The sequence below is a fragment of the Lichenostomus cassidix genome, chromosome 4A (assembly GCF_008360975.1).
Source record: "Lichenostomus cassidix isolate B80296 chromosome 4A, HeHo_3.0, whole genome shotgun sequence".
Classification (NCBI taxonomy): domain Eukaryota; kingdom Metazoa; phylum Chordata; class Aves; order Passeriformes; family Meliphagidae; genus Lichenostomus; species Lichenostomus cassidix.
In genome coordinates, this window is record NC_139485.1 from 1,433,649 (window position 1) to 1,459,914 (window position 26,266).

At 45.1% G+C, this 26,266-nt stretch overlaps 1 protein-coding gene and 1 long non-coding RNA gene across 2 annotated transcripts; one reads left to right on the top strand and one right to left on the bottom strand.

The window, feature by feature from the left end:
• The first annotated feature begins 142 nt into the window (after positions 1–142).
• On the top strand, positions 143–6,632 carry LOC146437252 (uncharacterized). The gene is made up of 3 exons (XR_014852156.1): positions 143–253; positions 818–1,114; positions 4,688–6,632. It is a non-coding gene; the product is annotated as an uncharacterized LOC146437252 (long non-coding RNA).
• A 15,967-nt stretch (positions 6,633–22,599) lies between these two features.
• On the bottom strand, positions 22,600–24,068 carry LOC146437253 (protein shisa-1-like). Its single transcript, XM_085060863.1, has 3 exons — positions 23,816–24,068; positions 22,952–23,019; positions 22,600–22,776 (listed from the first exon to the last, which is right to left on the bottom strand). The coding sequence occupies exons 1-3, from the start codon at positions 24,066–24,068 to the stop codon at positions 22,600–22,602; spliced, it is 498 nt and encodes a 165-aa protein (XP_084916989.1).
• Positions 24,069–26,266: the final 2,198 nt, after the last annotated feature.

Here is a 26,266-nt window from a genome sequence, read left to right on the forward strand (position 1 = left end):
AAAGGGCTGCCCAGGGAGTGTCACACTGACTGCTGGTAAAAACATCGCCTGCTGCAGCTCAGCTCGAGCTCCGCTTGGCCGTGAGGACAGAAAACCAAGAGAAACGCGAGGGGATTTTTAAAAGGCTTTTTTTTTACCGTTAGAACAGTGTATTACATCCAGGAAGGTGAACACAGATGGCCTCGGATGTGACACTTAATGGAAATACACTGCAAAAAGTATTCCAGAGCGTGAAATCTTCCCATATTTCCAGGTACAATTTCCATAGGGTACATCATGATAAAAGCAGCTCTTCTGTATCCTGGGATCTTGCTTTAAAATTACTGTTTCAGGTTAGCAAATACCACTTTTTTTTTTTTTCAGTGAAGTCTTTTTCAGCAAGAAAAGCTGATTTTTCAGTCCTGGGCTGCAGAGTGTTGTCTGTCACAGAGGGTTTGATCCTCATGCCGAGTTGGACTGCCTGGTGCTCAGCTTGCTGAGATCTTCAGGACAGAGATCTTGCTGCTCTCCCCTTTGGTGAAGTGCAGCTCAGTCATCTTGTGTCTCTCGGAAAGGAGAACTCTGTGCTGATCTGTACATGTAACAGAAAGAAGGATTGGCCAGCACGAGATGGATGCAGGAGAGTAATAAATACATTGATGCAGTGGAGTATAAAGCAAAGTGGAATAAACAGCTCTGCCTACACATTGTTCAAGTTTTAACATTCAGTTGTTTGCTCAGTGGGCTGCCTGGGGCTGGCCTTTTTCTTGGAGTTTGCTGCAAGAAATTAAAATAATTTACATGTGATAAACATTTCTGTTACCTTTTCTGTCCGTAGAGACAAGAGTAGTGCTCAGAGAGGTGTGTGAGTGGAAGGGGAATCATCCTGCTGCAGGGAGTCAGATGAATGCCAGGAGCCTTGGCTGCCAAGGCCAGGGAGGCAGGAATCTGCAATTATGGAATTATGGGCATTTCAGATCAGCCAAACCTGCCTTGTACCCTAAACCTCTCCAGCCTGGAGCTTCACTGAGCATTGACTGCTCTTTGCTGTGTTTCCTCCTCAGGAAGATAACGTGGTAAACCATCTCTCCAGCAGCCAGGCTGAGGGAGATCAGGATCTGGAAGGATCCAGAAGGTAAGCTGAGAGATTTCATGCTCTGGGTTATAAATGATGGGGATACAGGGCTGGGAGAAACATTACTTTTTCTTTAAAGTTCTAATCAACATGCACAGGGAATAACACAGAATAACTGAGAATAACACACACATCCCCGCAGTTCCCACTAAATGCTTTGATTATTTATCATGGCCCATTTTTTATGGAAACAGTTGACATTAGATTATTAGTGACCTGGGTGGTATTTGATTTTTTTTCCCCTGGAGGTTAAAGACTTCATAGTTTCCTGTTCTAGGTCCTTTTTAAAATTCAGTTTAGAGCATGAAAAATATATTGTTCCGTCAAGTTTATTTCTCTGACATTTATTCAGTGCAGAGTGTGATCCTAATATTAAAGGTTTTTGATTTGAAGCCCAGGATACAGACAAGGCTTTTCACTGGTCTTCCCTAAAACAGGACCTTTCATCACTGCTCCCCTGCTGGTGCCTGGGAAGTTAATATGTTGGAACAGCATAATTATTTGAAGGAGTATTTGTTTTTCAAGGATTTGTGGGTGATATTAGATAGCTCAGCCCAGTTGTGTCACAAGGTATTAAGGTTTCTGCCTTCTAATGTCATGGAGTTGGGCTTATATAGAGCCATAAATAATATTGTGTGAGAGCCAGTGACAGCCTTTTACTCCAGCTCAACTCTTTATCATATGTTATATTAAATTTAAACACAATTGTTGAATTCCTTTGTGTGGGCAAAGGCTTTTTGATGTCTCCTTCTATTAAAGTTGTAATATCCCTTTTAGCCAGAGGTCTGCATGGAACTCAGACTTGCCAGGTGTGTTCCTCAAACAATCAGCCTCTCATTAATGTGGCCAGCAGAGCTAATTGGGCTGTCACCACCAGCTTTGGTATCCAGTTGGGAGTTATGGCGTGAGGCCAGCGGAATTAAGCACCTTCTGATGGTGGGGAAGGTTCATGGGACTCATTAATGAGATGCTCATGGGCATTGTTCTGTAGGAAAAGATAGTGTGAGGCTTAAGCATATTTTTTTAACTCTGGAAATGTGAAGGACAAATGCAAGAACTCTTAGGAAATATGAAAGCAGTTGTTTACAATTTAAGATACAGTCAAGGTTTTCCTCTTTATCAGCACAGAAAGTACTGCCAAGGAGCCCCCAGACACCATAAATCATCCAGGAGAGTGGAGAGGCTGAAAAGATTACAAAGGAAATGCTCTGGGGCAGGCAGCATCCTGGGAAGTCATTGTTTAGGGCCTGCTGTATTTAAAGGGGTCATTTCAGCTGCCATGAACTCCCATCTCTAATTAGAAAATGGATTGATCTTTGCCTAAAGTTACTGCAGACTGGCAGGTGTCCCTGGCAGAGTAAGAACTCTGCATACAAATGAAATGGTGAAAGTGTCCACTGAGTTTCAGACAGGAAAAAAAAGTCCCTATTTGTAGGCAGCTGTTGTTAATTATGCTTTGGGTTTGGAGTAGGAAACCACAATTAGCTACATTCCAGTCAGCAAGGCCTTGCTCTGCCTTCCTAATTTTCCTTGTGCATTCAGCTGGATAAATCTCCTTCCTCCCCTTGTCCTAAGGAGGTGGTAAAGAGCAAATTTGTATCTTCCCCTTTTGGTGCCTTTCAGAGCAAACTGCAGATTTCCTTGTGAGTCCTCTGTCCTTACAGTAGCAAGAATTTCAATAACCTGATGGGAACACATCTGAAAATGCAATAAAGTTCCATTAGGCAGCATTATCAAATATCCATTCACAGGGATAGATACCCATTTATATGGAAGCATGCAGATCCTCACCAGAGACTGAATCTCTAAATCACATCTTCCCCAACAGTCTCAATCTTTTGTGTCTGAAAAAATCAGTGCTGCTTTACAACAGCAACCTCAAAAAATCCCCTGATCCTCCTGCTTCCAGGGACACACAGAGGTGTTGGTTTCTAGCTCAGTTTGGTTTCTTGTCTGCAGGTTTGCATCAGTTCTTTTTCACTTTCCCCCATGCAGTTATTGTAGGTGCTTTAAATCGCTGGCTATTGGAGAGCAGTGGTTTATCCTTGTGTTCCCAAGGAATAAAGCATTCTCTTGGATGGACAGCCTGAACATGGCATTAATCCAGGAGAAAGAGGAGAATCAGAAACCCACCCAGTAAAGGCTTGAGATTTTCTTCATTTTTTCCCCTCCCTTTATTATTTTTGCTCAATGGTTTCCCTGTGGCCCATCCTGCTGAATTCCCAGTGCTTTGCTGTGGGAAGAGCTTCCAAAGGGATCAGCAAAAGCATCCAATGCTTTGGGCAGATCAATACTGGACTTATTAATCCATTTGCTTTGCTAATAGGTTGACTCTTTTGGGAATCTTTCAGGATTTAATTCAAACTGATGAGTTATTTTGACAGTTCAGCAAATACTTTAATTTAGAAATTGCAGCTTTTCATACTGATGCTGTGGTTAACCCATTGTGGTATAAAACCACAGAATTTATTTGTTCTTCAGCAAGCTTTTGTGATCTTATTTGTTGCAGTATTGAAGTGCCCTACACATGCTGTGGGTCATATTAGCAAGGCATTTTCTGTTTTCCTTTCCAATCCTTTGCTGGTAGAATATTATTTCTATTGGAGAAGGTGGATTGATTTTGTAGTTCAGAGAACCTTTATAATCCCTTCTGAGCTTAAGCTTATTTCTGAGAAATCTCATGGTCCTGGAAGAAGGAACGTCAGCATTGCTCTGAGCATTTCCCTTCTGGGAAGGAGGTGAGTTGCTTTGGGTGATTATGTTCTTGGAGAAAAAGCTTCTCCCTTCATCTTCTGGAACTGTTTGGTAGCTCAGAAAATAAACATTATTTTGAAGTTTGGCAAACAGCTTGTGCCACTTTTGTGTGCAGATATCTGAGGACTTCAGTGTCCTGATCTAAGGCAGATCTCCTCGATAAATGTTGCCACTATAATCTTAAATAGTGATTTTTGCCTCTGGACCAGACAAACCCCTTGATGCTTTCTGGAACATTCCTCAAGTCTCTGTGCTGAGTAATGCTGCAGCTACTGAGTAAACCTGTCCTTCCCTCTGGGGTGTGTTGGCTATAAACAAAACACAACTGTAAAATTGTTAACTCTCAACTCCCATTAATAGAATGGCCCTCATGTGTCAATTTTGGTCCCAAATTATTTCAGGCTTTTAAGAGTTCCTATTAGACTTACAAGCATGCATATGCCTAAAATGTCCTCAAAACCCAATTAAGGGGACATATGGGAACACAATTTCTACTGACTCACAGAATTTTGAAGAACATTTAAAACACTGATTACTCTCCAAAGACAGGTAAAATAAGGATTAGTGCTGGGAAATCAAAGGCATAAAGAGCAAATGACTCCTGTAAGGTCAGACAGAGTGACAGCCTGGATTCCTGGATTCTCATTGTGGCACTTCTTGCTGTGACAGGATGCAACTTGTTATTCATTACCTTTTTCATTATTAACTTTTGATAATGTAAAATTGTCTAATTGCTTGTGTTATAATTTGGAGTGAATCACCTTTTCATGGCATCCTCAAGATAAGAACTTTTCAAGTCCTGTGCTTTTTTTCCCCAAGGTTCCTAAGCTCGCTGATGGATGTTTATGAAATAATTGTGCTCCACTTGAGCTGCTGAACCACCCACAGAGGGAGAAGATTGACAGGAGGAAGCTGACACTGAGTTTGGCAGGCAGGTTAAATGCTGTCGTGCCCAGGAGATTGCCAGAGTCTGGGGATGGAAGAGGATTTCAGAGTGCAGAGTCTCACAAACACTGTCAAACCCAGTTAACATCTCCTTATGGGAGCTACAGAGATTCCTTCTCTCTGAGATGCTTCAGCACAGCCATGCTCATAATCCTTTCCATCTGATATCATATTGATCATTGCTGGCAGAGCTGGGAGAGGGAGGGCTCTCCAGGATGAATAAGGAAGGGCAAATCAAGCCCAGGCTGTTGGGGTTTGAGACATTCAGCTGCAGGCTCCTGGGGCTGTGCAAGGAGATCAGAGATTCCTTCTGACTCCATCCACAGGCATGAGCCACATTGCCTGATCTCTGCGTTCCCAACCTTCCTCCCTGAGAGCTGCCAGCCCTGATCCAGGTCAACAAAAGCCACTGAACCTTCCTGAGCTGTTTATTGAATTGCTGGAAGTATCAGAAAAGCACTGAACTGACAGACTTGGCTCAGCCCTGATGTGTACTCTGGAGTAAATCATCCTATCCCATGCCAGGAGACCAAGTCTCCAGCAGAAAAGGAACTTGATGATCTGATTCTAATTAGTTTCTTGATTTAATGGCGGTAATTTTAATTTCCTGATGGTTGCCATTGCCCCAGCTAGCAGGAATAATAGACTTGGTTTCCTCAAAGGCTCATTTATGATGCAGCCTCTGTTGAATCTTAAGCAATAACAAGCAGAAACCCATAGTTACTTCAAAATGATGGGATTTAGATGGTTAAAAATGTCATGTTACCTCACCTGAGACTGTTGACTGGGAATTGCCACTGTAAGAAAATGAACAGTCATAAAACTAAAATATAGTTCCAGTTGACTCCATTTCCTTCTAAGAGGATCTTTTTGTTTCCTTGCTGATTTAAACACCTGCAAGTTAAAGTCCTCATAAAACCAGAAACGGGCAAACAAAATTTTGAAGGAAATTAACCAGCAGGGGATGTGATGTGTTTACACCAGTATAAAACCAGAATGACTCCACAGAAGATAATTAAAAACAGGGGAAACAAATGGACTGATCTTCTTAATGACCTAATGGGTGAAAATGTCATTAAAGTATCATTCAGCTTTGGTTACCTGAACCAAAAATGCTTTCAAAAATTACACCTGAGCTGCAGAGCTATCAAAACTTGTAGCCTCAGTTATTTTCCTTTTTAGCTTGTAAAAATTCCGCTCTCCACAGCTGGATTAGAATTGGATTAGGGATCTTCACTTTCCCCCCCTGGGATTTGCACAATCCATGGATGGATTCAGCCGTGAGAGTTGTCTGAAGGTTTTGCCTGGTTTGAGCTCCTTGTCAAGCTTTATTCCCTTCATTAAGGGTATTTCTACATCCCCCTGGCTTTGTCCTGCATTAAATGGAATTTCCCATTATTATTTCTTGCACCTATTTACCTTTATAAATTCTTCAAACTAAGAAAGAATTAGTTGGAAGGGATGCTTCCAGCTCTGAGGCCTTGAGCTTTCAAATTCCTCATTCACAGAACACCTGCTGACTCCTGTGATAACTCAAAAGCCTCTGCTAGATTGTTCCTGAATTTTGAAAAGCAAAATACACTTATAGGCTGCTCTTAGTTATGAATAATAATAATCCAGACTCTGATCCACTGCATACTTATTTATGTGTTAAGGTCTATCCTTGGGTGTAATGCCTCGGGAACAGTTTATTAAATAAGAGCCAAATTGGTCCAATGTTACATTTTTTTGAGTTTTTCATTAAATATTGGAAGTAAAATACTTGTAAAGAATGGATGGAAGATGCATTTTGAATGAAGGTTTTAATGAAAATATGTAAATGGGGAAAACACATGCTGGAATGGGCTGATTATTTTAATTAAAAGTTGAAGTGTAAAGATGTATTTCTATTCTATCAGGAATTTGTGCTCAAATGTTCTGCAAGATTCACAGATCCTGAACATGTTCCCATCATGTACAGCCAGAGATACACATAATTTAGAGAGTGAAGAGCTTTTCTGTTTGCAAATCTCTGTTACAAGCAGCCCAAGTGTCTCTAACAATGGATTACCCTAAAGTGCACATCAGAAAAACAAAGAACAAATCACAGTCAGAGCAGAGCCTGAGATATTAAAACCATAATTCAGCCCCCAAGTTGACAGAGTAAGATGAGCCAGTGAAGCTGTGCCACCATTAGCATGGAACAGGAGCTGTTCTGGGTGGTTAAATGGATTGTACCCCAAAAAAATTGCTTGTCCTTACAGCAGGGCCTTATCACTTTGAGCCTTGGCAGCAGCAGGGAGCATTAAACACCAGGTTTGTGCCTAAAAACTAAAAAATCCAGATAAGGTGACTTTGATCTAGGCTGTGAGAATCCCAGGAGCTGCAGGAGTTTTATTAAAACTTAAAAGCGAGGCTGTTGTTTAAACTTTATTCCCTTTCCTCCCCAAATAAAGGAAATACTTACAGAATCTGCCTGTCTTGGCTGGGCCAGCTGAGGTCATCTCCATGAAGTGCTGCCCTCCTGTGTGCTGTGGATGTGTCTGAGGTGCCAGTCCAGTGGGTGCTGCCCACAGGAGCCCAGGGTGAGGCTGTTTTCCACCAGCCCTGCTTTGTGGTGCTCAGGTTTGTGTCCCAAGCACAGAATGATTACAGCTGGAAAAGCCCTTCAGGATCATCTCCTCCAGTGCCATTCCAGTCCTCTCCAAGGCTTGTTCCCCAAGCCCTGGCAGGACACTGAGGCACTGGGGGTGGCACAGCTGCTGCCCACCCTGGGCTGCTTTGGAGACAAAAGCAGAATTTCCTGGATCTCTTCAGCGATGCAACAACTTCCAGCACTAATTCCACCTTCCTGTTTGGTTTTAAACCAAGGATTTTTGCCAAGTCCCTGTGAACACATCCTACTTGGTGTGCAGATGGAAATAAGTCAAGAATTTAGGATCTTCATTTATTTCAGCGCTGGGATCTTCTCCCAAAATGACCTGGAAAGCTGGAATTCATGTTGCAATTCCAGCTACTCCTCTGGAGTGTGATGTCCATGTGAATTAGGCTGCATTTTCCTGTTTTTCCTGTGCATTCCCCGACTTTGTGAGATGTTTCCACAGGCACAGCTCCTGATGCTGGCAATTGTGATTTTTGCAGCCATCTCTAAAACATTTTTCCCCTAATTCCTTCCTGACCTGGGTCACCTTGTCAGTCCTGCTGTCACACCCAGGCCCCTTGCCACTGCTGCAGTCATGTAGTCAGTGTCACTGGGACAAAACCCCACATTTTAGAATCTTTTACTTATAAAGGAAAATAAAATCATAGAGTCACAGCAAGTGTTCCTTGTGGACAGAGCTTCCAATGGCTTCAGGTGCCTCTTCATTATTCATTTTCTATGTTTATTAGTGAAGAGAAAAAGTTACAGGTGTCTTGAGGACAATCTGTGCTCATCTTCTGGAATAAAAGACACTGTCCTAATAGCAAAAAAGTCATTTAAAAATTACCTACTTGGCTTTTCAGTTCTTATGGCAAAGCAGAGCCGGAGCTGAGCTGGAGCATGTGATGTTTTTAGCAGAAGTTATTGAAACACTCCCTGGCCAGCCCTTTGCCCAGTGTTTTTGCAATGATTTCTGATTTTTAATATAAGTGTTGTGTAACAGGCATGACTTGGTGTGGGAGGCCTGACTGGGAAAACTCCTGGTGTTCCCATTTAGAATCTGCTTTGCTGTGCCCTAACCCCAGCCAAGACAGAGCTGATGGCCTGGGCTGCACATTGGGCATGAACTCTGTGCAGTGTCAGTGAAATGTTCATTATTCTGCTGTGAATGAGGCTCAGGAATTCTGGGGGAGCCTGTGCTGCAGGCAGGTGGGAGCTTTAGGGAAACACCTTAAACTGCTGGGGCCTCTGGGACAGAATTGGTGCAGGAGCAAAGGTGATGTGTCAGGCTATTCCTGACTGCCTGGGCCAGGCCTAGGGCTAAAAAAGGCAGCTGCCTTAGGAGCATAAGGAGATTATTGTCCAAGTGCAGGGGCTGGAATAGCAGCACATCCAAAGTGCCCTGGCTTACAGAGCTAGGGACTGTGCTCAGGAGATGAAAGGGAATTTTCCCAGTTCGAGGAAAGTCAGTAACAAAATATGATTTACAGTGCTGCCCACTATGCTCCTCACCCTGTCCTCTCCATCAGTTATCATGTTTCTCTGGGTCCAGATGAAATTCCATGTTTGAAAGCCAGAGCGGGTCCTGACCTGTCTTTTACAGCCTGCTAAAATAAACCCCCAGATCCAAACAACCCCACGTTTTCTCACAGCCAGATTTTGCTGCTGAGGCTTGAATCCACATTTACTTATTAATTACAGTGTATTAACAATAGTTTAATTTTAAGCACCCCTTTTAATGCCAATGCATTTCTGATAGGAAGGAAACCAGGGATATCAGAGTGCTTCCAAAGCCTTCAGCATCCTGCTTCCCACCAAGAGAGTTAAATTCTGTTATATAAAACCTATTGCTGTGCTTCTCCCTGAGCTTCATCTCTGCCTGTCTCTAGCTGGATGCTCAGAGGAGTTGGTGGGTAATTTACTCAGTCAAATGTGCATTTAAGGCTTCAATTGCTTCCTTTAGGTAGAGCCCCCTCATTCTGTATTTTGCAGAAAAACAATAGAGAACTGAAGATGTGAAATTTCGTGCTTAAAAATGTGCTTTGCAGTTCCTGGTTAACTCTCTCATTGTCCACATCTCTGTAATCCTTTAAATCTGCAGAAACATGGTAGAGTTATTAATTTATTTCAAGATAAAGCACTAGGCTCAGAGCTGGCCATTGACCTGGGTGTGCTGCACCTTCATAGTTCAACCACAAACCAGAAGTGCTGGGGATGAAGGATCAATACCAGGAGCCTTTGGTGCAAAATCCAAGCTACATGAAACCATTTGGGTTTAGTTCATGGTTACCTCATGGTGGCAGCTTAGAATCCTGGAATCATGGAATGGGTTGGGACATTAAAGGGACATTAAAGCTCATCCAGTGCCATTCCTGCCATGGCAGGGACATCTTCCACTGTCCCAGGTGCTCCAAGCCCTGTCCAGCCTGACCTTGGACACCTCCAGGGATCCAGGGGAACTTACTGAACTCCTCTAACTTAGTGGTGTTGCTGAGCCTGCTGGAATTTGGACCAAACTTCTCCCCACAGATGCTGAGGCCTCATTTAAAAGAACCTGAGAGTTGAGGCCCAGCAGGCAAAGTGCTTTTGAGTTTTTCATTAAATATTTGAAGTAAAATACTTGTAAAGAAAGGATGGAAGATGCATTTTGAATGAAGGTTGTAATGAAAATATGTAAATGGGGAAAATGCATCACCTGGAGCATCCCAGGGAGATCATCCATGTGCTGCCTGGAGCAGCCACACAGCAGTGACACTGCCTGGTGACATGAACTGGGAAAATGGGTCTTCTGCCCCTTCCCACCCACCTGTCCACATGTCAGAGGTTGTGTGTTTGACATCTGAATCAACTTCTCCCTGAACTCTGAGTTCTCCCCTCCCGCTGAAGGCAACAGATGCCTCTCCAAGCTGATGGCAGCAAATGATATTTGCTGTCATCCCTTCCAAGAAAGGGAGGAACTGAAGCACCAGCAGTGCTGTGAGCCATGTGGAACTGAGTCTGCCTCTGGGTTTTTTTTAGTGGATGTATCATAATGCAGCCAGGGTTCTGCTCAGCCACCTGAAAACGTTCAGCAAGATCAGCTTCAGCATTTGGTGTGTCTCACTTGATTCATTAGAGGAGAAAACCTGCCCTGGCTCCCTCAGATGGATGATGATGTTGCAGGGATAAGATGCTCCAGAGCATTGTTATCACAGTGAAATATGGGTTAGGGTTAGGAATTACTTTTATTTATTTACCAGAACCCCCTAAGAATGTGAGGCTATTTGTTGTATTAGCTGTGCTTGCCACAAAGAAAGAATTCTAAACTCATTGTGATAAACCTGAAGCAATTGTTTTAAATAATGGGCTGGACCTGCATTTCAGAGGGGGAGAATCCACTGGAGAATTTTAATTGCTCAGACATTGAAGAGAGACAAAAAAGGTTGTGGTTATGTTTTACAGCACATTTTGCTTTCCTCGGTTGAAATTTTTCATCCTGATGATATAAGCTGCTTTTTTAAGCAAAATTTCTCTCTTTCCCAACATATCCACTTGGGAGATTTCAGCCCCTGGGCTGGTTGCTAATGTGATTGCAGATGTTTGCTTTTCTAAACAGATCACTGAGGTGGCTGAATGTGATATTGAGATTTAACAGTTGTTATTAGGATTCATCTTCCTGCGGGTCTGGGATGGGAATTTCAGTTTAATCACTGCAACTGAGAGTTATGAAGTTCAGCTCAAATAACCATTGCAATTATGTGGCTGGAGCCTCTTGAGAGGGCTGAAACTCACCTCAGCCTGTGATTAGTAAATAAGTTTCCCAGCCTCACCTTCCCTGGAAGGATCCTTCTCCACAGGAGCTCAGGTGCTTTAGCAGCTCTCTGGCTCAAGAGATGTGTTCAAGGCCAGGCTGGATGGGGCTTGGAGCAGCCTGGATTAGGGAAATGTGTCTCTGTCCATGGCAGGGGTGGCACTGGATGAGCTTTAAGGTCCCTTCCAACCCAAACTATTCCATATTTCCATGATTTATATAGATGTAAGTGGGGATCTCTGTAACCTTTCCAGACCCTGCTCACCAATTCAAGGTTAATAATAATTAATAATAATAATAATAATCAGATCTTTGGGATGACATTTTTCCCAGGCCTCAGCTTCCTCATTTTTTACTCCTTTCCTCCCCCCCATGATGAAGTAATGACCCCACAATGGTTGGAACAAGATTTCTGCTGTATAGAGGTGGTAAGATCAGTTCCTGTCTGTCTTGGCTTTGTCATTATGGTGCAAACTGTTCTTGTGACATCTGAAGCAGTTGGTGTCCTGAGCTGGAGGCAGCCAGGAAATGCACAGCATTTCTCTCTGCAACACTTTCAGCAGCTCTTACAAGGGATTTCAAATTATTTTACTTTAAACTGTGACTTGGTGAAATTTCCTGGATGGTTATCCCCAATCACTTGAGTGGGGAGGAAATCCAGAAAAAAAAACCTTTTTTGATGAAAGCTGTGGTGGATTTTCCCCCATTTTCATCTCTGCTCATTGTCATGTGTTTTGCTCTTTCCTTTTGGGATCTGCAGGATGCTCTGCCTGTTAGAGAGGTTCCACCTGAGCAGAATGAGAAACGTTTGGAAAGCACTCAGTGGCCACCCCACATCTGGAACTAACAGATGGAGAACAAGACTGAGCAACACCCTCCCCCTCGATAAAATTCAAGGCCATTTTCTCCACATAACAACAGTGGAAAGTGAATACCATCCATGAAAACCAAAAAAATCTCAGGAAAACTGGGCATTCCTTATGTGTGGGAAGGAGTGGTGAACACTGTGTGTCCTTCAGGCTCCAGCTCTGCAATTCCATCAGCATTTTAGATGAACTCTGGAGCTGTGACACATCTGCATGCACACCTTGCATAGAAATGCTAAAATCTCTCCAGTAAGCAGAGCATCAGGGAGCAGAGCCCCGCACGGAACAGATTGAATTCCAGCCACAAAGCCACATCCTTTGGATTTTTCTTGCAGGAGACACTGTGCTCTGTTTCCTCAAACCCCAGAGTACGACTAAAACTTCAATTATTGAGGCAAAGAGCTTGGGGAGTTTCAAATAAGAATTAGACAATTATCTGAATAAGAATGAGATAAAAAGATAAGGGCTGTCTGGTTGCCTTCATCTGCTTATCAATTCCTCCCCAGGAAACAAGCAAGGCAGAAATCCCACAAGCATTGGCACCAGAGCTCTCCTGCAGCAGTGGCTTTGGGGGTATCTCTGGGCTGCTAAGATGTTTTAAACAGCCCTTGTTGTTCAGGTTTTGCTCTTTCTGACACTCAGGTTCCTTTGTTATGGGAAGAGGTGATGCCTTGAATAGCTCAGCCCCTTGGAATGCCTGTTCCCTGTGAAACAAGGAGGATATTGCCAATCATCTGAGACTTACTGAGCTCAGAATATATTTACCTTATTCACATTTTTAAATTTCTGCCTAAAATACATAGCAATTGTTCCCTAGAGCCAGAGGGAAAGAGAGCAGGACCCCATCAGTCTTGGCACTGTACAAGTGCTAGAAAATCTGAGGGAAGAGTTTGATCTTTGGGTTTATCTTATTCCAAGTGCCTCAGAGTGAAATGTGAAATGTGAAATGTCTGCTGCCCTTCCCAGGGGCCAAGGGGGTGCAAAGCTCGAGGACCAAGCTGGAATGTGTCTCAGCAGCTTTTGGGATGTTCCCAAACACAGCTGGTGTCACATGGGGCTGTTTTCCCCTTTCAGTGACAGCTTGTTACACTTGTGGCTTCCTGGGCACTTCCCAGTGTCAGCAGCACATCCACCGAGGTGACTCACATCCTTCTGAGGCAAAAATAGTCTCCTTCTTCCCCAAATGGGGATCCTTTCCCAAGAAAGAGGGAATACATTCCCACGAGGTTGTGTCATCCCAGGATTTGGGACACACAGGAACAGTCTGGATTCTCTCCAGCAGAAAGAAGCAATGCACACACCAACTCAGGTGAGAACAACATTGGTTTGTGAAATGACACTCACTGAGGGGATAAATCCAGAATGTCCCCAGATAAATCTCTTGTCTGAATTACCTGCAGAGAGCTTCTCTCTCACTCTTTCCCTCATTTCATAGATCATTGACCAATATTCCCATGCAGCCATCTTTTAATAGAAAGGAAAGATTTCCTCCTAGGCAAGGGGAAAAAAAATGAAAATATTATTTCCTTGCACAGATCACGTGGAGTGGGGAAATCAGGTGGGATGTTTATTCAGCAGAAGCACCAGTGACAAAAAAATCATTAACCCAGGAGATTCATCACTTGAATGAATCTGCCTGCTTGGCAAAGCACTTCTCCTACGTGTGGAATTGTTGTGGTTGTGGCACTGAAGTAAATGTGTTTTCCTGTTCTGTTTTATCACCCAGGCAAACTTCAGAGTCACTGGATGGGTATTTTTGCTCCTGAATTCTTTTGTGATTAAAACTTGAATAGCTGTGTTTGCTTTATCTCTGAATAATTAGTGCCAATAATTATGTAATTGATTAGGGCACCCTGCCTTTCAGCAGCTGTCCCCTGAACTGTGGGTCTGCAACAATTCAGTCAACAGCCCTCAAAATCCTTTATTATTAATATTATTTCTATTATAAACAGTCCTGGTCTGCTTAGAGCCACATGCTGTGGTAGGACTATCCCTCTCTGACCTCACTGACAGGATTTCTCTGGGAGGCTCCATCAGATTTCTCCCCAGACTCGTGTGGGTTGTGCAGTGCTGGGTGCAGTGAATCCCTCATGGAAGTGCCACATGATCCAGTGTGAAAATGTCAGAAAAAAAGGGCAGAAATTAGGCAGAATTTGCTCCAAGCCCTTCAGCAGACTCCCCTTGGACTTCTCTATTGCTTTATACATATAGAAGCACTGTCCTGAACGCTTTCATCATGGAAGAAGTGCCACATGGGGATGTTTGCTGTCCATCCACCACCTTGCCTTGAGCTCCACAGCTGATGGGAGTTTGTACTGTGCAGGTCTTCATTTCTTTAAGTTCCTAGTTACCTTGGCTCTGTTAAAAACCTGAGCCAGGAATTGTTTTGAATTGTGTTTCCCTGCAGGTTCTGCCTCAGAGCCAAGACCCAGCTTTGTGCTCCTCTCATTGCAGGAATCAGCCTGGAAGCCAAAACACACTGACCCACAGCACTCCAAACCCTCCCAGAATATTGAATTCCTGGGGTTGAGACAAACCTCTGCTGAATATTATTATTAATTTGGGTGACTGCATATGTTTGTGCTTGCAACCACATCTGCTCTCTTCTGGAGGGAATCAAAAGCATCCATCTGTTTATGGTCAGAGTTTCTGGGCTCTGTGTGGATTCTCTTTTCTCTCCCTGGTTTTTTGTAAGCCAAGTGACTCAGGGATGAGCTCTGCAGACCCCTGGAATTCCAGGAGCTGTGCTAAGCAGGGTAGGAACATTCTGGCATTTCAAAACCGGTGTGGATGCCTTGAGCACCAAACCTGAATTTGAATGATAGAGGAAGAGGAGATTTCAGAAGAGAATGCTGTTATCTGTAAAAGGCACAGCAAATTCTGTCTGTTTTGCCGAGATGCTGCCCAGCCTCCTCCCCTTCCCCTTGCAGCTGCCTCCAGAGGGCCTTTCCTCTTCCTAAATATACCTGGATACATTTTCCATGTAGCAGTGCCCTATTTCCACTTCTCCTGTGGAAATTACAGTGTGCAAGGTAGCACAGGTTCAGGACATTTGTGAATTGTTCATAAGAAAAGAATAGAAATTTCCTAAGAAAAGTGCCTGGATTACTGAAGAACAGCTTGGTAAAAAGGCTGATTTTGGATAAGTCCTGGAGAAATTCTTCACCACCTTTGTCAGCTGGCATCTGGGCATTGCTCCTTAATGAGCCCAGAACAAAAATAAATTCCCACAAGTTCAGCTTCTCCTGTTTGCTGCATGGATCTCTTGGACAATTTGTTCTGCTGATCCCCTGTAAAGACCTTTGCCATTGGAAAAACTTGGGTGGAAGCTCAGAGGTCCCTGAATTCCAGCTGGGATTGTTGCCATTGCAGAGCAAACTGGAAATTAAGCTGGGTTGGATTACAGTGCTTGCAGAAATTTGCACAGTGATCAGGCTTATTCTTATTAAAATCAGTAATTTCGTAAAGAATCATTCAAGGGTTCAATTGTGGGACACATTTTTATGTGACAGCTTAAGCCTGTAGTTCTACAAGATGGTGAATTTTTGGCACTTTGGAGCAGATCAGAAGCTGTGAAGACACAGGAACAAAGCATTGAACTAGTGCAAAATCTCTGTTTGGGTCAGGTCTGTTACAAAAACATTGTGTACCAACTTTGAGTCAACAGATTTTATGATCAGCTCTCATTTAATTTTACAGAGCTGGCAGAGAGTGACACAAACCTGCATAAACACCCCAGTGAATGCTCTGGCTGGTTTGATATAAAATGGGATCATTTTGTGCTGCCTAATTCAATCAAATTTATTCTGCCAGATTACCCAGTGCTTGCTAGAGCTGACATTAAAGTGAAACCCCTGTAATGCTGTCTGAAGAAAGGAAATATTGCCAGGAGCTGCCATTAAGGGCTGCTCAAGGCCAAGTTTGATCAGCAGGTTCTGCTCTGGGACACCCACTTTGGGAGGGCTGACCTGCAGCAGCACAGAGCACCCCCTGCTCCTGTTTGCTCCTCTGAACTCTGAGCCTTCAGTGCATCTGAAATTCAGGTTATTCTTTTTCAAACTGGACACTCCAAAAGCCTCAAATATTAGGGGATTGCTCTTGAGGAGTTAGGGCTTGATGTCTCTGCTTTGATCTCTCTGTCTGTTAATATTGGCAGCTGCCTTTATCCACACAGAATTCTGCCCACTGTGCTGTGCAGACAATCCTTGCAAGCTGCTGCATTTCTGCTGCATTTCTGCTGGACTTTTGCTGTGTTTCTGTCGTGGTTTTGCTGCATTTTTGCTGTATTCCTGCTGTGTTTCTTGGAGGACTCCAATAGATGTTCTCCCACCCAGCGCTTCTGGCTCGCTTCCCTTCCTTCCTTTCCATCATTGCAGCTGCATGGCAGACATGAAAGATGTTTCTCCAGGTAAAAGGTGAGTTTAAGAGTGAGAGAATGTGAAATACACAGAGAAATTAAAAACTTTTAACACAGTTAATCTACAATTGTTCCTAAACCCGCCCCCAAAGCAGGAAATGGTTTTGCTTATATGTACAGCTTATTTTTTAAAGACACATAAAGAAATGTAGCAGGTTCATTTCTGTATCTGTGAGACAGGGATTTCACTGGAAATACCATGAATTGGTTTCTAAATAAATCTGTCTTTCTATGTTCATTTTCCTCCAAGCCTCTGATACGATGGGATCACAGCTCTGGGAGATGGAAAGCTTTTGGAATAGTTTTCCTAATGATTAGGTGCAGACAGCCTCAGATCCTTCCAGTGGAAATAGGTGTGTAGTTCTTACATAAAGGCCAGCTCAAGATCCTCACTGAAATGTGATATTTAAATTCAAGAGATTAGGGAACTGAAAGGCAGAAAACCACAGGGAAATGATGAGCCTGGAAAGGCAAAACCCACATGGAAATGATGAACCTGAGGAGTGAAAGAAGAGCTCTGCTGCCCAGCACAGTCCATAATGTGGCATCCACAGAAACAAGACTGAGGAATTGCTTACCAGTCAAATCCCCATTCCCAGTTTTCCCCAGGACCTCCTGAATCCCTTGATCTCATCCTACACTTATGGCACAGGAGCTGAAAGCTCGAGGAGTGGTGTTCCTGGAGCCTGAAGGACAGAGGGATCCAGGTGGAGACAAAAGCTGTGGCTGGATGAGCCTCCCCAGCCTGACCCTCATCAGGGAGCTCCCAGGAGCAGCCAAACCTGGGAAAGCTCCACTCGTTTTGCACTCCATTAGGCAGCAGGGCAGGGAAACACGAGGCAACTCCAGAGGAGCCAAGCTCCACCGATCCCTGCTGCTGCCAGAGCTGCTCAGCACTGCCTTTGGTACACTGACAGGAGAATTGTTACACTTTCCACACACAGCCTTGGCCATGGACTTGCATCCTTAATGACTTGCATGAAGAAAGGAAAAACAAAAGAAAGAAAATCTCCATTGGAATGGGGATAACATTTGTGGCCGTTGCCCTTTGAGCAGAGCCCAGGTGATCCTTGGCAAAGGGATCCTCTGGGATGAAATGTGTGGTGCAGAGCAGTCCCAGGTGGGCAGGTGACCTGCAGGTTAGCTGCATCATGGATTCCAAGTGCAGCATGGAATTCCAATTCCTCCAAACTTCACAGTGCATTTCCATCAGTCATGCTTTGACTAAAGAGCCCAGACAAATTAAGAAATTCAGCTGCAATCCGTGAAAGTAATGAAGGGACACACATCTCTGTGCCTGTCTGCTTTATGTCAGGCTGCTTTTGGCATTTCCATGTTATTCAAAATCATGACACCATCTGAGTGTCCTATTCCCTTATGGAGATTTGGGATGAAAATAACCCAGGCAGCTGTTCTGGAGCTTAATTTGTTCTTAGAAGTAATTTTCCTGGTACAAAGTGTGTGTTTGTCAGTTCTGCACCTGCGCTGGGAGCACTTTGTCAGCTGGCAGGAGCAGTGTGCCTGGATTTGTGACATGAGGCTGTGACACTGCCTGGGCACATCTGGGCTGGTACAGCACAGCCTGAGTGAGATCTTGGGGCAGAACCAGGCTCTGACAGAGAATAATACGAAATATGAATAAGGATGGACTGAATTCCGAATTTCAACCTGCCAGACTTGTGGTCTCAACTCATGGCCACCTGATTCTTCCTGAATTTTGCCTAATTAAAAAAGGACTAGCAAAACATAACCATATTTTAATTTATTCACACATGAGTCTCATCCTGTGATGTGTCACCCTTTCATTTGTAAAAGCAACAGGCTTGGGGTTTTGACTGAGGAGGGACTGAAATACACAGGAGATAACCACAGACACCCCTGAGCTGGCTTTGATCCTTGCCAGAAAACAGTGTCAGGGAGCAGCAGCATCTCCAGCCTGACAGAGCTGTCCTGGATCCCATCCCATCCCATCCCATCATCCCATCCCATCCCATCCCATCCCATCCCATCCCATCCCATCCCTGGTTCTGATAAACAGGAGGAGACAATCCCATTATGCCATGGAAATCTTCCATCAGTACAAGAGTGACTGTTAAAGCCTTAAGAGAAAACCTGATTATTCCAGCAGAATCCCTGTGCAGTGCCTTCATTGTAGGAAGGACGTAAGGGAAGTGTAACTTCCATCCCAGGAATGCTTCTCCTTGCTTAGAGTCGCCACAGAAATCTGTAGGTTTGCACTCTGCTGATTTGGATCCCTTTGCCTGAACACCTGCTGGCGAAGAGCAGCAAATCAGTGCAGCTCTGCCCGGAGGCTCCAGGGGCTTCTTGCTTCAGTTCAGAGTTCAACTGACTTGATTGCAACCAATTGCTGCAGAACTTTGGGAAACCCTTGGCATAAAAAACCAGAAAAAATCCCTGCAGTGTCCCTAATTAAGCTCTGGTTTTCTATTTAAAGCCTGCAGCTCTGCTGAATGAAAGCAAATGTGTTATTTAATGCAAGGCAAAGATACATTACTATTTTAGCAAAAAAAAAAAAAGAGTGAATGCTGCTCACACCATCCATGGATTCATCCAAATTACAGAGCCAGGGTTGCTGGAATCTCTCCTCAATTCTCCCAAGACACTAAGTGGCCTTGGAAGAGGTAAAAAGTGAGAGAGGCAAAAATCTTGACTAATTTTGCTTAATTTACCAGTTCAGAAGGGAAGGTTGCTTTTTATTCACTACTTAAAACCATCCTGACTTCACAGCAATAGAAGTAAAAGCTCTTTAAATTGCTCTGGGTTTATTTTCTAGTGGCACAGGGTGGATTGATCAGTGCTCTACATTAATTCAGTGCAAAATAAGAGGGAGCAAAGCAGGAATATTGTGGAGACGGTTCTATGCGACAAAACCCTGCCATTCCTTAAACCAGTTTGCTTAAATCTGTCCTAAAACATCTGGACAAACGCATTTTGCTTTATCTCAGCTCACTCAGGAACAGATTGAAGCTGAAGATAATTAAAACCTCTGTTCAAAGCACATAAGAAGCACCTGGACACCTTTGTTTCGAGCCTTGTAACCAGCTTTTGAGAGCTAAAGCTGTTCCTTCATCTCTTCAGTTCTTAACTCTTCTTTTTTCCTAAATCCAGAGGGAATACACCGAGAGAGAATTCCCATCCCCGGTGTCATTACCGAGGCTTAAGGAGCAAAGAGAGTAAATCATTTGCTAATTAGAAGCGGAGGGGATGGGATGGGGCATCATTAGGCAGACAAAGGCAATCCCCAGGACAATGGGTGCCAAACAGGCTCTCAGTCCCTGGCAAATGCTCCTGCTGCAGCTCCAGCCGGGAAAAGGGGATTTAGCAGGGACTTACCCATCCAGCTAAAGATGTGCTAAACTCGGCAGCAAAGCCTGTCAGTCAGTAAAGAGATGGGATTTCCATCCGAACTGCTCTGCTGTTCCCTCATTCCCCACGAGCTGAGCTGCTCCTAACGCAGCTGCTGCTGGAGCTCAGTTAATGGAGTTTACAGAGACCTCAGTGCTCAGCAGCTCTGCAGGCTGGCAGAGCCACCCATGGAGCCCTTCAGAGCTCTTGCACTGCGGAAGGGAAAGAGCGAAGCCTTGGAAGATTCGACCCTGCTGGTTTGAGCTGCACAGAAAATACTGAAACAGAGATTCACGAGATGCTGTTGTTCCCAGCTTTGCCATGGGCAGCTGCTCTGTTAAAGCCTTTTCCTTGCCATTTTTGTTTGGTTGGGTTTTGGTGGGTTTTGTTGTTGTTTGTTTTGTGGGGTTTTTTATGCTTGGTTGGTTTTTGGTTTGGTTTTTTTTTGGTGGGGTTGGGATTGTTTATTTGTCTGTTGGGGTTTTGGTTTGGGTTTTTTTTTGGTTGTTGGGGTTTGTTTTGGTTATGTTTGTTTGTGGTTTTGGGGGATTTTTTTGTCTCAGTTTTGCAGTCAGGAGATAGCCAGAGGAAGGCAAGAGAGATGAAGATGTGTTGCCTCCAATCTAATCCTCACAGTTAGCAATTAAGGCAGCATTCCCCAAACCTTTTCAGTTCCTCATTTCTGCTCAACTTTTTAAATTCCTTAGGGTCACACCTCCTGACCCTGCTCTGCTTCACGGTGTCAGGAAGGTGAGATCTCTGTTTTTTTATTTCAATTAAAAGCTTATCCTGCAGCTGCCTCCTGGAGAATTTGCCATTTCTGTTGAAGCTGACAGGAGGTTTCTGTACACCACAGACCTGGGTTAAGTGTCAGGTCATGTATTCCTTTACCCTTCCAGTTCACAAAGTCTAAAGCAGAGAATAATCAGGTTTTAGTAAAGGAGAGAGCAGCTGATAAAACCACAAATTCTCCATTTCTACTGCCCGGAGCTACTAAACATAAAACAGATCTTCCCCACAACACAAATGGGATGGGAGTTGTTCTATTTCCCAGAACAAAAAAAAAAGATTTGTCCATTTGGTCCCTGAAGTGTGACACGAGTTTTCCCCATGATGGACTGTCAAAGCTGAACATTTAACAAGATAAATTCCTCCCCTCGGCTACAGATTTCGCTAAGCCAACTGCAAACAAGTTCCTTTATAAAAAAGAATCATTTTCTACCTGCTTTCAGCAGTACAAGTTTAAAACCTGACCTGAACGCCCAGCATTCCAGGGACACTGGCAGTTAGCCATAAATCCCACAGACCTTCCACTGACTGTAACACTTTGAGGTTTGAGCTGCTATTTTTCTGGAAACCTTTTCTTAGTCCTGAAAAATAATAAGTGCCTGAGTCAGTATTTTGGGGAAGCTCTTATTTTTAGGGTATTCTATTTTGATGGTTGTGTTCTTAGAGGAACTGGCCAAGGAAATGCAAGTCACTGCCCTGGGTCAGCTAAATTCTGGGAAACTCCTGATTCACCCCCATGAAAGAGGCAGGAAGTTATCAAATATATGACTTTTTCCCTCCAAATGAGGCCACTTGGGTATAATGTGAGCGTGACTGCAGGACTTTCTGCTCACCACACCTCTGATGTAACATTCTGAAGCAAAATAAATCACTGTGAGGTCCCAGTGAATTACAGGAGACATTTCCAGACTTTTTATTGTTCCAATTTGCCTTTGGATAGGCAGCACTAGGAGGGGGAAAAACTCCAGCATTTCCTTCTGTACAGATCAGATTTTAAAGCTTTGGCCTCTGCTCCCAGCGGTGCCACCTGTGGAGTCCTTTTAACAACTCACTCACAGCATTCAGGGCTGGCAGGAGGTGTTAAAAACACTCCCGCAGCGACTCGTGGATTTTGACAACTTCTTCCCATCAGTGTCCCGCTGGCAAGGATGGCTGCAGGCAGACCTCCAGCTCAGCCAGGAACTTATCCTCAGGAAAAACTGCCTGGAATCTTGGTTTGTTCTTCCCCCAGCCTTTAATTCCTCTGCTATTTTGGAGTGTCCAGTTATGGAAAGAAAGGGAAAAAAGCCACTAAGCAACTGCAAGAGAGGAAGCAACACATTTGTTGGTTTATTATCTTCATGCAGCATCTGGACTAAATTACATTGGAGTGAAATTAGGGCTGGAAGTTGCTCCTTTAGCAGCACCACTGCACTGCTAACCCAAGAGGGGCAGGTCGGTGCCAGGCAGTGTTTCACCATCCCTTTACTGCTGGGCTCAGTCCAGTCCTGCTGTGCTTTCCAAGCTCTCAGGTGGCACAATTAAAAACCCACCGAGGCACTTCCCTGTCCCGAGCTGCTGAGCAGTGACAGCCACAGGAATTGAGCCCAAGTCCTCCAACATGTCCCCAGGATGCGGCATGGCAGCATGGAAGGACCAGGGGAGGCTGGGAGGCGTTTTTACAGCTGCAGTCCCTCCTTGAGCAGACCTCAGAATCTTGCCTTTTTTGACAGCATTAAAATAATACCAGTTCAAAAGCCCAAGAAGCTAAAGTAAGTGGTAAAATGACACCTTCAGAGCTGTAAAAAGCCAAAATTGAGGCACAAAACTGATGCCAAATGGAGAGGCTTCTGTTCAGTCCCAGAGAACGGACTCGAATGATGAGGTAGGATCCAGGTGAGTGCTGGTGTGAGGCACCTCAGACATGGACTGCTGCCAACAGCCCCGCGTCACCCTGCGTCACCCCGAGGGGGACAGCAGTGGCCCTGTGTCCATAGGGGGTCCTTTTAGGGAAAAGAGGAGCCCCGAGGGCAGGGTGGGCAGTGGGGATCCTGTGGTGACCGCGGGAAGGCGGTGGGAGCTGGGCAGTCCTGGGGGCAGGGGGTAAGAGCCGAGGGGCTTCAGGCAAGCCGGGGACTGCAGGGGACAGAGCCAGAGCCACACAGCTGCCACTGCCCGCGGAGCTGCTGCTGCCACAGCCGGCCAGGGCAGAGGGGACATCGGCTTGCAGCAGCCACGTCTGGCCAGGGCCGAGTGCAGCTGGCTGTCCCTCTGGCTGCGACACGGAGCGTTTGCAGCAGCAAAGTCCCACGCAGGCACCGCCAACGATGAACGCCACGAACACGGAGCCCACCAGCAGGAAGGGCAGATAGCCGGGAACTGCAGGGGAGAAGGGACATCAGCCAACCGTTCCCGTGGGTTATATCCCCATTCCCATGGGGGATTCCAGGTTATATTCCCATTCCCATGGAGGTTCCAGGTAAGATTCCCATTCCATGGGTTATATCCCCATTCCCTTGGGTTATATTCCCATTCCCATGGAGGTTCCAGGTAAGATTCCCATTCCCATGGGTTATATCCCGATTCCCATGGGGGTGCCAGGTTATATTCTCATTCCTTAGCACCCACATTCCCCACTGTGCTTTTACTCTCAACTCTTGCTGCAGCAAGAAGAGGAAAAGCTGGCAATTGCTATGGCAGGTTGAGAGAAAAACAGAGGTTCAGAGAGCAGCCAGACCTACAGGCAGGAGCTGTTCAGCCCCCAGGTGGCACAGCTGCTGCTCGCTTGTACACAGGTTACAAATTCAGATTATAAGCAAGTTTTGCAGCTTTGCACTGGTGCTGGGCTCCCTCTGGATGTGAGGGCTGCAAGGCAGAGCTGAAGGTCACTGCGCTGCTCAGAGGCATTAGCAGGTCAGCGACACCCTTGTGCCACCAGGGCCAGGAGTACAGCTGCTCGTGTAGCAGCTCTAAGGCTTTTCTAAGAGCAGAACTGACAGAAAATGGAGAGAACTGACAGAAAATGGAGAGAACCCCCAGGTTATTCCCTATTCCCAGAGAAGGGAACGGAGTGCTGGGGCGGCACAGCCACCCAGGCACACGCTGTGCCAGGCGGGGCACCGGGGGAAGATGCCCAGGGGCACCCAGGTGCCACTGCCATGGCTGGGGACCTTACCTGGCGCGGGGGGCGCGGGGCTGGGCTGCTCGCCGGGGCACTGGCCCTGCTGCAGGCGGGCGGCAGCGCTGGCACAGCAGAAGCGCAGGGCGCAGGAGCCGCAGCACAGCGTGGCCGCAGGGCTGTCCCAGCGCTCGGGACACTGGAAGCCGCGCTGCCAGCGCCGGGCACCGCCTGCCCAGCCGTGGCAGAACTCCCCTGCCCGGGCACAGCCCAGCGCCAGCAGCAGCACCAGGGCGCGGCCCACACGCATGCTGCAGTCGCCTCTGGCTGCTCTGTTCCTTTGCCGGTGGTTTTTGGGAAGGACAGAGCCCCAGCTGCCCCCTGAGCTCTGCGTCAGGAGTTTTATCTCCTGCCTCTAATCCCTTCTTTAGAACAACAAAAAGGAACTAATGGAAAGCCATTTGCAGCTCCTCCAGCTCCACCTTCCCCATTTCCCTCCTCCATTGCCACCCTGGATCCTGCTGCAGGGCACAGAGCTGCCTGGGCATTTCCACTTGGGGGGAAGTGGGAAGAGGGAAACCCTGGCACCAAAATTTCATTCCTTCAGGGTCTCTTCAGTGGCTGAAGTGTCAGATTTGGGCAGCTGGGGACAACGCATGGTGACAAGTGAGAAATCAAATTTCTAGAGCAGAAATAAAAGCCAGGGATAACCAGCTCCTTGCAGGCTCCAAGGTGTGACTGATTCAAACTGCTATCATCAAGGTAAATTTTACCTGTTTAACATGGATAATCAATTACATAAATATAGAAAAGATTTTCATCTGAAAAGGCAGGAAAAAATAAACTTGAAAGCTTCGAGTTGGTCTGGTCTCTGTCTCTGAAGTTGAAAAACTGGAGGCTGAAATTTTGAAAGGGTCTTTGGCACTTCTGCTTTCCCTACACACGGTGCAAGCCATGAATTAAACTCGGTGTCCCAGGGAACAAAACGTCTATTTCGAGATCTCCAGAAGCTTTAGCTACACAGGAAAATCTGAAAATATTACAAAGACCCCCTGGCAGCACAGACGTGGTGCTGACCTGTTTGGCTTTGAATTAAAAATAAACCCAGACCATTTGGGGTCTTTCACAGTCCTCTTCCAAGTCCAAGTGCTGCTGAATTCCCAGGATCCTTGTCTGGAGGCTCACTTGAAGACCCCAAGACATACTGAATGTACACAAAATCTGGTCCCACATAATTTGTTTAGGAGAGTTGCCACTGATTTTTAAGGGAAGCTGTCCAGTGAGACAAACTTTTGGAAAAATTTGTACAAAATTATCTCCTTTCTGATGGTTTTTGTTTTAATATTTAATCACAGCTTGTGCATTTCTGCTTTATTAACTACTCTGTCGGTTCAGTTGAGTCATAATTCAACCTGCTTAAGACATCAGTTGCTCATCACCTCTCGTGCATCTTTTTTAATTGGCTTTTTGGCAATCATCAGTGAAAAGATCCTTGGATTCAGAATTGTTAAATGTTTGGAAGGAGAGACCTCTCCAAGTGCTGCTCAGCACATTGGGACATTCATTTACCCTGCTGCAGTTCAAGTGGAAGGTTGGCTGCCTGCGTGGCACCTAATCCTGCAAATCCATGGGAATGATTCAGGAAATCCTGAGCAGCCCCAAGAGGATTTCAGCCAGCCAGGGGTGAGTGATGTGCTAACAAATCACCCAAGTGATGCTGAAGGTCCAAAGCTACCTTTGCCTTCGGGGAAATTCTGGTTCACTCACACTCCCTTAGCCCAGACTAAAAATGAACTTTCATGATTAGCTCTTATGGGAGCAAACAGCCTCAGCCAGGCTGTACCAAATGCTCAGAGCTGGGCAGAGTTCAGAAGAAAATGGAGCTCAGTAAAGATAACAAGATGCAATTATTTCCTCCCATTTTCCAGGTGAAAGGAGTACAAAGCCTCCTGCTGAGGCAGGGATTCAAATGCAGGAAGGTGAATTCAAATTCAAATTCCTGAAGGTGAATTCCATTAACCCTTTGCTGCCTGCCCTGGCTGGTTTCCTCTCTGTGCACACACAGCCATAGGGATTGGTTTTTGCTCCATGGGATTACACTGCCTCACTTTGCAGGGATAAAATCATGGAACCCAAATGGAGAGTTCCTGTTCAGGATCTGCATTGGATAGCTTTGTGTGAGGTTTTTGTGTCAGAGGGCAATTTTTCCCCAATTCAAACACTTCACCTTCATTTTGCCCTGGACTATTGTGTGTTGCAATGTCCACTGAAGCACTGCAGGAGCAGATGTATCATTGGGTGTAAAATTGTGTAAGATCATATAGAATTGAGTATAAAATTGTATTAAATTACACAGAATCATGTATAAAATTGAATATCCTTATATAACTTGGGACTCCCTTCGAATTCTGACAGGACCAAAAGGGCTGCATGGAAATATTGGGGTGATGGCTGGGAACCACGAGGTTAATTCAGGAATAATTTCCCCTCTAATTCCTTCAGTCCTGT